At 42.4% G+C, this 12,011-nt stretch overlaps 1 protein-coding gene across 3 annotated transcripts in view; it reads left to right on the plus strand.

Moving 5' to 3' along the window:
• Nucleotides 1-12,011, plus strand: part of Stambpl1 (STAM binding protein like 1) — a 61,771-nt gene that overhangs the window by 26,639 nt on the left and 23,121 nt on the right. For all 3 annotated transcript variants that reach the window (XM_036166879.1, XM_036166873.1, XM_036166886.1), the window contains one exon: nt 11,655-11,737. In XM_036166879.1, the coding sequence (XP_036022772.1) occupies nt 11,708-11,737 (30 nt within the window). In that variant the 5' untranslated portion in view covers nt 11,655-11,707. The remainder of the gene's footprint in view (nt 1-11,654; nt 11,738-12,011) is intronic.

A 12,011-nucleotide genomic window follows, 5' to 3' on the forward strand; every position in this document is an offset into this window, starting at 1 on the left:
TCCAATAGTAATGTCAGACTGACATCATTTGTTGGAAAACTCTTCTTAGGAAATTTATGCAAATTAAATGAAATTAATCATAGCCAAGGCCTGGTCCTTGCTATCTCAGGGTTTAGTTATCTTGGCAAGCAAAAAAAAAAAAAAAAAAGACAAAAAACGATGTCATTTAAAAATGGGTTTATTGAACTAAGTACCTTTGAATAATATTTTTAAAAGAGCAATTTGGAATAAAGGATAAAGGGAAGCATATTCCAATAGCAGTACGAGTTAGTGGCTTATATTTGAGATGAATACTTATAGAATTTTTTTTTTTGATTTACCAACAAGAAAGTAAAATTACCATTCTGAATTTATGATTAGAAAAAGATGTGTTTAAATCTAAGTATCTTCCTGACACCTTAAATTTATTTACCAAATGTTTTATATTTCATATTAATTATCATATTTAAAAAAGCTCAGAATCACCATATGTTCAAGATGACAATGTTGCTCTCCTGCTAGTATATCTGTTTATAAGATTGTGAAATGTCTTTCGAATACCACAAAATTTAGGATTTATCTTAAAAGCTCGTGACTACTTTGAATTGAACCATGTCCTGCTAGAATAATTGTGCATTTAGATTTCTTTTATTTACATGTACCAGGTGGCCAGGCACGGACACTTAATCAATCATTCTGCCTTAAGGAAAAACTATGAATGAATGCCCATCTAATATCTTGGGCACAGAGATTATGAATCATATATTTGTGATGCTAGACTGAAATCCCCTGTCTGTAGTCAATTCAGTCATTCTTGTCTGAGGCCCACTGTTTTGACCCTCCCCTGGACCTCACTAGTAACTTTCAAAGGCTAATGGATTACTGCTATCACTGCAGGACTATGACAGAACTCTGAGATCCCTGTTTTACTTCCTTCCCCCCATCATTCATTACTCAATTTTATTGCTTCTTCTAGAAGCTTCTGTTTTCTCGTGCATAAGACGGAGAGGGAATGGTAGAGAGTATTGTGTTGAATGTTTGTCAAGCATTACCTCACTCTAAGAAGGCTTGGAATTTGAACTCAGGTGTTCTGACTGTGGGTTACAGGACTTAGGTGAAAGCTCATGTGTCTGTTAAGCTCTGAGCAGGCTCTCCTCACGGCAGTCTGAGGTCATTGGTTCCATTAGGGAAGGAGATCTGTATTAGTAGTGTCTGTTACCATCATGGCGGCTGTCTTGCTATTGTTTATGTTAAAGGAGGCAGGTAGCACTTTATTAGTGCCTCCTTTGCCTAGAACTCAGCTGGCTCTAGAAGACAATAGAGCAGCAGTTCTTAACTTGTTTTGAAAAGGTCGCTACCCTTACACAGGGATCGCATATCAGATATTGACACCACAATTCATAACAACAGTAAAATTTCAGTTATGTAGTAGCAACAAAATGATTTTATGATTGGGGATCACAGCGTGAGGAACTGTATTAAAGGGTCACAGCATTAGGAAGGTTGAGAACCACTGCAATAGAGAGAAAGAAAGAAAATAGTACACTTTGAGTAAAAAGACTGGAAACATGGGGTCCATTCAGAGTAGTCAGCTCATTCATAGCTGAATGCTTGCTACAAATCTATCCTCAGGCTATATTTTGTAAAGATTCAGTAATACAAACCAGGTTAAAAGAGAGGAAGGACTGAAGTTAAGACTTTCAGTCAAAAATTGGAAGGTCTTTTTTTGTTTGTTTTTTATGGGTCTTCCTTCCTTCCTTCCTTCCTTCCTTCCTTCCTTCCTTCCTTCCTTCCTTCCTTTCTTTCCTTTTTTTTTTTTTTTTCAAGTCAGGGTTTCTCTGTGTAACTGAAACCTGGCTATTCTGGAACTCACTTTGTAGCTCAGGCTGGCCTTGAACTCACAGAGATCCACCTGCCTCTGCCTCCCAAGTACTGCCTACCACCTCCTAGCAGAAGGTCTTTGAAACCCATGAGAGGCTAAAGGAGTCAAGTCGAAAAGAAGAAAGCATTGCTACCAGCAGATGTTTGTGTTACTCCAAGGAAGAAGTAATCTATGTCAGAACTGTGTCCATGAGAAATAGCTAAATCTTACAAAACATTGTCAACATCATCGTTATCATCAGCGTCACCAGCATTAGTGTATTAACACAGTAGTTAACGACACCTGCTGCCCTTGCAGAGGACCTGGGTTTGGTTCCTAGCACCCACACCGTGGTTGCCAACCATCTGTAACTCGAGTTCCAGGTGATATAATGCCCTCTTCTGAACCCCCACAGGTACTAGGCATTCACATGGTACAGATACACACATGCAGGAAAACACTCACATACATCAAAATAAAATAAGTAAATCTATTTAAAAACTGTAAACTCTCTAAGGATGATGTATTTAATACTCTCCTCTTGCTGACTGATCAATTTCAAAGCCCTCTGTGCAGAATGTTTACTTAGGACATACCTGCAGGCATGACATGGAAACCTGGCACCCAGAAGGTATATTAACTTATGTATAGTTGTTAACAGGTAGAGGGGAAAGAAAACCCTCAATGGAAGCTGCTTCTCATGGTCTTGCCTCTTTGTTTCCATTCACAAACTTTTATTTTCCCAGAGCTTTATTTCATCTTTGGAAAATGTGTTCTTCAGGAGTGTTTTTGGAATTTCTTAGTCTTAGCAACTTTAAAGAATGTTAATACTCAGTTATTAATTGGTGAACCCTAGTTGTACATGCAGTGTTTACCTTTCCCATATTTTGGTATAGATAAGATGTCATCTGGGTCATGGCACACGTCATGTGAGTACTATGGATGAATATTTTACACAAAGTGTTCTGTTCTTAGAATCTTTAAAAATGAATAGTGGCTATGCCTAGTTTACTTCCCCCCTAAAGTAGGTCCCCATTTTTAAGAATACAACTAGGAGGTCCTTTGTATTTCTGTCATTGAAGTCAGGGGAGTTGCCCTCTCCCTTTATCTAAATCAGATTAGATCATTGCAGCTCAAGGCCTGGGTTACAATAATTTCCTTTATGTATCTCCAGTTAAGTAAATTGCACCCTGTTCTTCCTGGAAAATGAACTCTAATGCAGTGGGGCCCGAGAGAGGCTGTTGGTTTGGCTAGTGAGAACTGAGGCAGAGGCATGATCCGGTCTGTTCCCTCTCACCTGACAGCACCGCACGTGCTTATCCAGGTCACCTTGGCACTCTGGGAGAAAAGGACACAACTGGGTAAAGATGTCCCCAGCTCTTCCCCAAGTGTGAAGTCTCCAAGGAGAGTGCTCACTGTCTGGTAGATTCCTTTCCATACTCTGGAAAATACTGCTTTTATGGATGAAAGTGGGTCAGACTTCTGAGCTTGAGTACATCTCCCTGAAAAAAAAAAGTATATTTTTAAGAAAAAGATTAAGGGCCGGGCAGCAGTGGCACACACCTTTAATCCCAGCACTCTGAGAGTTCTAGGACAGCCTGGTCTACAGAGCGAGATCCAGGACAGGCACCAAAGCTACACAGAGAAACCCTGTCTCGAAAAAGCAAAAAAAAAAAAAAAAAAGATTAAAGTTTAAGTAAATTGATACTGAAAAAAAGCAAAAACACAAAATTGCACTGAGTGTGTGACTTAGCTGTGGAGCATCTGTCCAGCATGTGAGGCCCTCGATTCTGAACATTCCCTACCCTTCAGAAGGCAGGGGGTAGGTCAGAGGGGAGGGGAGGGTGGAGAAAGGGGGTGAGAGAGGGAAAAATAATTAAGACTAAAAGAAGTCACAAAATACCCGCCAGATATTTTCTTCTGTCCATTCTTGTATTCTTTGCTCTGTATTTCAAAAGACAGAATCGCAGTGCCCTCCAGTCTTTTGGGGGCAATTGAGACTTATAGCCAATGAGTCGGGCATCAAGTGGCAAGGGGCTGTACTGTTGGTTGGAAAGAAACCGGTTGGCTGTTCTGAGCACAGTGTGTGAACTGTCACTCGGAGAAGGTTCGTGGACGTGGCTACTTTTGTCATAGACCCTCCAGGTAGTTGGCTGCTCACTTCCTTCATTGGGCTGCTGTCAACTGATCCTCTGGGACAGGGGTTAGCTGAACACATGCACTTCTGGGCACTCATGTTCCCAAGCCCTGTGTCAGGATCAGCAAGGAACTGAGGCTCCCTACACCTCTGTAAAAGGTCAGTTTAAGAGGAAGTGATTGCATTTTTCTAGAGGAAAGGGGTTGGGGATAAATGCAAGAAGGCAGCAATTACAGAGCAAAAGTCTGCCAGGGTAAATACCTCATGGCTGTAACTCAGATGTTATCAAATCTGAAGAATGTGGACCGTACTGGGGCCAAGGCTAAGGAGCAAGTGGAGACTAAATCAAGCATTTCTAATGGATGTTCGCAAACAGCTGTAAGTGTGAGCAGTGTGGTCAGGTCAGGCCATTTGTGGATGAGATTGTGAACCTGGAGCGTTACATTAAGGACTAACAAGGAGATGTTAGAACCACATTTACCTCCAACTTGTGTGACTAGGGGGCTGTTTGCATTGTGTGCTCTGGGCACATTGGAACCTCACTTCGAACAAGTCATTATCTTTCCTTCTTGCATGCCATGCAATATTTCCGTGTTGCCTCTGACACTCTGCTTCAGTGTATTTCTGATTCTCCAAACTGCAGTGTTTATCGTTAGCCCTTGAAATCATGTCAACCTGCCTTCCTTGAGTTAATGCTGAATTCCCTGCTGAAGTGTGAGAGTCAGAACAGAAAACCCTCAAGCCAGCTCTCCTATTGAGTTAATGTTACATGGATTACTTCCTTCCATGAAATACCATTTGCTTATGGTCTTAGCACTTAAGTTGTTTGCCTTCTTCCTTGTTGAGCAATAAACAAATACTAATGGCTTTGATTCCCTCATGAAAGCCGTGCTTCCATTCTCTGATCCCAATTCACAGAGGAAACAACTAAATATTGTAAGTGCCTTAGTGCAGAGCCTCAGGCTGACTTATTGCCAGACTCTCTGATAGCTGGAAATCTGGCACTGGGGGGATGGCTTGGTTGGTAAACAGCTTGCCATTCACTCAACTGTTAAGATGTGTGTTCGTATCCCCAGCACACACTTGCAGGCTGGCTATGATGGTGCAGGCATGCTTGCAAAAACACTTGCAGGCCAGGGATGGTGGTGCAGGCTTGCTTGCAAACACACTTGAAGGCCGAGGATGGTGATCCAGGCTTGCTTGCTATTCTAGCAGTAGGGAACAGAGACAGGCACATCCTGAGACTGGCTGGCCAGCTGATCTTACTGAAATTGTGAGCTTCAGGTTCAGTGAAGGACCTTGTGCAAAGTAAGCCAGAGAGCAATAGAGGAAGACAACACTACAATAACCTCAGCTTTCTACATATACATACACACCTGCACATGCACATAAACATACATGAACAGGTATAGATGCATATGCCCACCACCACACACACATAGACACATACTTTTTATATGAAGTCTTCCTAGTTTTAAATGGTAATAACTGACTTAAAAGTTAAAGTTTACTGTAAACCACCAAATCAACTCTCTATGACAATCAACCAAAGGTAGTATTCGGGACTGTAGCTCACTGTAGACCTGAGGGTTGTATGATACTGATTCTGGGGAAGCCTGAAACTTCACCACGGGTAAGTTCAATGTCACAGTCTGGGCTACTTTTAGGGGGGCTGAAGGGAGAGAGAGGAAAGGTAGAAGCCAACCAGACAGGCACTGAGGATAAGGAAAGGAGGGCGAAAATAGGCTTGGGTTTTCATATTAGCATAGGCATGGTTCCTATGCTTTCCTGAGTCACTGCCTTTGTAGGGTGCTGGTCCAGCTGCCTATATAATCATTCAAAGCAGTCAACAAGAGAGAAATCTGTATCTCTCTAAGTCAGTGGCTCTCAACCTTCCTAATGCTGTGATCCTCTAATACAGTTCCTCATGTTATGGTAACCCCTAACCATAAAATTACTTTCCTTGCTACTTCAGGTAATTTTGCTACTGTTATGAATTATAATGTAAATATCTGATATGTGACTCCCCAAAGGGTCGCAGCCCACAGGTTGAGAACCACTGCTCTATGTAGGTGGTTTTTTTTTCTGTGTTCCAGCAGTCGCTCCCAAATAACCACACAGAGACTTAATATTAATTATAAATGCTCGGCCAATTGCATAAGCTTGTTTTTAGCCAGCTCTTATAACTTAAATGAACCCATTTCTATTCATCTATGTGTTCCCCCGAGGCTCCTTTACCTCATGTATTTCCCATCCTGCTTGTTCTGCACCTCATGGCCTCTCCTCTAAATCCATCCTTCTCCCCAGCATTCTCTCTGCCCGGAAAATCCTGCCCAGCCATCCGCCAATCAGCTTTTTATTAACAATGAGAGCAGCAGGTCTTTACAGTGTACAGAAGGATTATTCCACAGCAGCTCCAAGTTCTCTTGAGTGTAAGCAAACTAAAATGTTCTTTTTTCCATGTTTTGCTGTGGCTCGTCCTTATGATACACCTTACCTTCACATGACTTCAGCTGGCAAGAGGGGGAGGGGTGGGTAAAGCATGTCATATACATCCCTTTGAAATGGAAGCTAGCTCACCATGGGTAGTGGCGGGGGGGGGGGGGAGAAGGACTCAGATTCAAAATGATGTGTTATCACAAATGTTAGGGTGAGAACAGATGTGTTGGGGTTAAAAGAGTGTGGGAACATAAGAGAGAAAACACTGAAGCACTTGCAGCTGAGAATCATGTAACCAAGCTGGTCATATAAGAGGAAGTGGTAGCAGGCTAGCTTCATCCTCTGGAGTGCTCTGCCTTCAGAAGCATGTGTAGGACACTGCTGTCCTTTCCACACGTTCTTGCCACTAATGCAGAAGCTGAATAGTAAATAAAGACAGCTTCTAGAAGCTTGCACTCATTTTAGGAAAGAGACTATCCAGAACACAGACAAGGAGTTCAATATGAAGTAACTGAGAACAACTGTGTCTACATCTTACCGTGGCTACATCTTGGTAGCTAGCTGTACATCTTATTGTGGCAACATCTTGGTAGCTGTGAAAGGAGTTGGTGACACTTCATGCTGGCTTCATAAATGTGAGAACCAAGAGCACAGACTAATCAATAGCCTGCAACACCTGCAAGGTCAGTGGGAACAATGCCAGCCAAAGCCAAGAGCTCGCAAATGGTCAAGGTCAACAGCTGACAAAGCAGAAGTTAGAGATAGACCTGGGGGAGGGGCGTGTGCAGGGGGGGTGATGGGTAACACATGAACACATGACCTCTCCTGACTGGACCAGGACATGGACAGATGTCACCCTTTAAATAGCCAAACCTGTGATATTATTCCCAGAGTGCTAACCAATCTGGATAGAAATTACCTCAGTTTTCATACAGTTTCTACAATGAATACTATATCTCCATCCAGATGAAACAGGTTAACTTTTTCCTGTCTCTTGGGAGTCCCTTCCTGCTCTTGGGAATTTCACTTTGCCTCAGTTCCTCATTTTTTATTAATTTCTTTTAATTTAGAGAATTCTGCATTGCTTTCTCCTACAAGTTCCATATCTTTAATGGTCACCAGAGTGAGACAACCAACTTGAGCACCACGATATATCTCAGGTTGACTTTAGTGACCATTGAATGTCTGGTGTCCTAAGTCCCTGGGTTCTGCAAAACCAGGCCAAAGATGCTTTCCTTTCAGTCTCAGTCATTCCCATCATCCTTTTCAGGATTCAAATGTTGACTGCCTCACTTCTGTCCACACTCTGTAGTCGATGACTTGGTGATATGGCCACAAAGGTGAAAAATGTGGGTCTGTTCTGGGTGCTCTGCATCTACTGAAAATGACATATTTATATCAGAAAGAGAATGGCTTTGTAAGATGCTTACCAGCCTGCTGTATTTGCACTGGTGGGCCTCAGTACTGTCAAGCTGGGTGTCTCATTCTGTTTAAATTCTCTCATTATTTCAACAAGACTCAAACAGCACCAAGGAGAGGCAGCCTTGCCATTGATTTTTCCTGAGTTAGACCCTTATGAATTGCTTTATTTCTGATTGCACTGCAGAGTATAATGAATTTTTGTTTGTTTGCTTGGTTGTCATAGAAAAGCAATACTTAAACTTTTTTGCTCTCTAAAACATTACTGAAGAGTTAAAAGATTTAAGGTTGTTTGTTCACATTATTAAATATTAAAGCAGACAGTAAGAGTATTGAAGTGGAGGGTCTATGAATTCCTTGACCCCTTGGAACTCTCTAAAACACAGTTTTAAGAGATGAATACCAAAAAAGCAAGAATAATGGGGCTTGGGAGATAGCTTGATGGATAAAGTGCTTGCTGTGAAAGCTTGAGGACTGGGCTCAGATCCTCAGCACCCACGTGAAAGCTGGGCCACAAAGGGCTTGACTGTAACCCTAGCCCTAGGGAGGTGATAACAGGAAATCCCTTGGGCTGGGCTTGCTGGTCAGCCTGCATAGCCAACCAGTGAGCTTCACCTCCAGGGAGAAATCCTGTCTCAAAAACATGGTGGAGAAGTGGCTAAGGAGGACAACTGATGTTGACCTCTGGCCTCCACACTTGTGGGCAAATGTGCACATTCATTCACACGCCCACAAATGTGCTCACCCAGACTTATACCAGAAAGCACATGCTGTAGTAATATCATGAAAATAGTACTGACCTTTAATGCCCCTTGAAAGTATCTCAGGATGCCTGGTCTGTACACTGAGAGCTACCAACCTAGACAGCATACCGATTTGTGATTCTTTAGCAGTTGTTAAGACCCAGGGCATGGAACTTCAAACTATAGGAACTCCTATAGGAACAGTACCATCAAATAATGAACAGTCCAAAAGATAGGCCAACCAATCTGTGAACATCTTTTATCTTATATTTAGAAGGGGTTGGTTTCTACCATTGAATAATAAACTTACATGTGAAAGTTCAAAGTGATTATTTTAACTGTGTCAAGCTAATTAATTCTGTATTTAAGATATATAAACTAAACATTTTATACAAACAGAAATGCATTACAAAGAAAATTTTGTTCATTCAGTTTTGGACACTTACTGCTGTGGCCAGCCACCCACATCATTTCTAATTTGGCACATTTAGTACTTTCCATAGAAATGTGAAATGTTGAATTGGTCATGGTCATGGTCAGCCCTCTGTACAACCAGGCTGCAGGCATGTGACCTAGGCATAGCTGATAAACATCTATGTTTCATGCTGTGATAAAGAAACTACAGACTTGTAGAAACCCCTCAGGCAACTGCACATAGTTTCCACGGCAACAATTCATTCCAGCAGTCTCTGGTAGAGGAAGCTGTAGACAATCCTGCTGGAGCTGTAACAGAGACAGCAGGGTGGCGTTTTGGTCTACCAGACTTTGAGATTTTGGGTGGTGTTCCTAGAAATGCAGTCTCAGAGTCCAGTTTCGCTGGACTTCCTGGAAATACATGTTCTCTCCATTATTCTCTGAATTCAAGAGTAGGGGCCTTTGCCTGTAACTAAGAATTTTGCATGATACATTTGCAAGTGCAGTAAGCACAGTTCTTTTCATAGTAGCTTCTGGAAGCTCTTGTATGGAAATCCCAGGCTTCATTCCTGGTCTTAGAATCTTTGTGCATGTGTTCTTGGACTCAGCATTTTAATTAATTAATGAAAAACATGACTTTATAAGTCCAAGGATGCCTTGAACTTGATGTGTAGCTCAGAATGACCTTGAACAGAAATTCTGACCGCCACCTCTCCAGAAATAATTCTACTTTTACGAAGCCCAATGACTAACTAGTATGTCTTTATTCCCATGCACCTTCCCCACTCATTCACATTGTTCTGGCTCTTTCTGTAACTCTCTTTTCCCCCTCTTCTTAGGGATGTTTGAGACAGGGTCAGGGTCTCACTTAGCCTAGGCTGACCTTTAATTTTCTATATCGCTCTCTTTGTAGCTGAAACTGACTTTGAACTCATGATCCTACTGACTCTTCTACCCCCATTAACGTTGAAGAAACAGACATGTGCAACCACGTCAAGCAGGGAGTCTCTTGAACTCTTAAGCGTTGTTGTTTGCTGAGCACTGAGAAGGGGCAGTTCCCCAGGGAGAGTTGCCTGCCTTCTACATCATCCTTGGTGTGAGATGATCAGTTCGCAGGTGTGACTGGTGACTGTAGCTCTCCAAGGCAGTTTCTCTCCTGAGCATCTTTGTAAGTCAGGTGTACCGCTCAGCATTTACTCCAAGGTTAACTGGAGACAGGAGGGAGAAGGCCAGAGCTTAGGGGCAGAGCCATTTTCTTTGAAGGGTTTCTGTGGGTTTGGGGTGAAAAACAACATCGAGAAGAGACGGTTGATCTGACTGGAGCTTTCTGCAATCACAGAACGTTACAGCTTAAGAGGCTGTCTCCTTCCATAGCTTCCTATGTGAGAAGATGAATGTCCAGATGTGATGGGGTGAGAGGTGGAAAGAGAGGATGGAGAGGTTGAGCTACACCGACATACAAAGGAAAGGCTAGCAATTGTTGAGATAGGATTTGAACTTGGGCATATTCAGGTGGAAATCTAGTTTCAACTGAAAAATAAAGATTCTGACCATTTTAATGTTTATAGAATATTGGCTATGGGGTAGGAACTCATTTAATCCTTGTTACGGCATGTCATTGGTACTATTACTTCTCCATTCAGATGCCCCAACACTTTAGCTTCTCTGTAGTCACACAGCAGGCTGGTTTTCTATTGCTACCGTATTCATTTCCTTGAATTGAATGGCTAAAGAGCCTACAGTCATCTCAGATTTTGTAGGGCATGTGTCTGAGCGTAGCTTTGCCTACATTCTCTGCATGCTATCCTAAGGCTGCAGTCAAGCTGATGACCTAGTGAGGACAGACTAGGGATGTGTAACTTGGGTGTTGGTGGGTAGGGGCTCAGCAGTGGATGTGGCTCCTCTTTGAAGTTCTTCTGGGTTTTGGTGGAATTCGCTTTCTTGCAGCTGCAGAACTCTTGACATCTGGATCTGAAAACAAGCGGAGCACCTGCTTCTGTTCAAAGTCTCACTTCCTTTGGTGAAGACCTCAGGGTAGTCTGGGTTATAATTAACTTAATACAAACTGCTTAAGGGGCTTTAATATAGCTGCCCTAAATCCTCATGTTTGATATGTGATGGGACATAATTATGGGAACACCATTCATTTATCATGTTCAGTAGGCAGAAGACGCATACGAACAGGTCTTGTCCATTCTCAAGGGGAGGGGCTCCACAAACCATAGTTCACAATGACAGGACTCAAAGAGCTGGCTTATACACCTGGAAATGCAGCTTTAAGGCTGTTCAAACCCAGCCTGGCTCCAGGTGACGAGTCAGTGGCCTCCACATTCTTGTTTATAGCAACTGTTCTTTTCTTTTTGAAGGAAGTAAGGCTGCTTTATATATAGCCTTGCATAGGATTCTAAATAAACTAGCACAGAGCAACTTCATACTCGGCTAATCAAATGTGAATTCCCTGCATCCCTCCACCTTTGAAGATCAATTTCAAGAACCCATAACCACCCATGGTTTTGTATTTTCTAGAGAAGAACTCTGTACATAGTCTCTTTAGGCACTCTGGTTGGGTAAGGTTTTCAAAGTGTTCATGTCCTTTCGAACTTGGGAATTGAGATGAGTTCTCACAGAGTAACCTCAGCTTTTCCTGGTGTCTTTGAAACAGATGAAGTGATCGAGAAGAAAGAGGGAGGACCTTGTCTTTGCAGACAGGACAGCATGGAGCAGCCGTTTACAGTGAACTCACTGGTAAGTCCGGCCAACTGACACTTTGCCTATGGTTGGAAAGTTCCAAAAGAAGAACAGAAAGGACCAACTGTGAAAAAGACCACAAGCTTTTCAAGAAGCATAGCACTTCCCTGTGGGCTTGTAGCCCTCTGTGGCTGTGTCCTTCAAGGAAGTGACTAATAAAGTCATCTTTGCCAGACCAAAATAACATTTTACTCACAAATCTGTGAAATTTGAATCTATGCAGTTAGATGCTCGGAGGGAGTGTAAGTCCTAGAAAACCACTAGAGGGGAT

The sequence above is a fragment of the Onychomys torridus genome, chromosome 1, assembly GCF_903995425.1.
Source record: "Onychomys torridus chromosome 1, mOncTor1.1, whole genome shotgun sequence".
Lineage (NCBI taxonomy): Eukaryota > Metazoa > Chordata > Mammalia > Rodentia > Cricetidae > Onychomys > Onychomys torridus.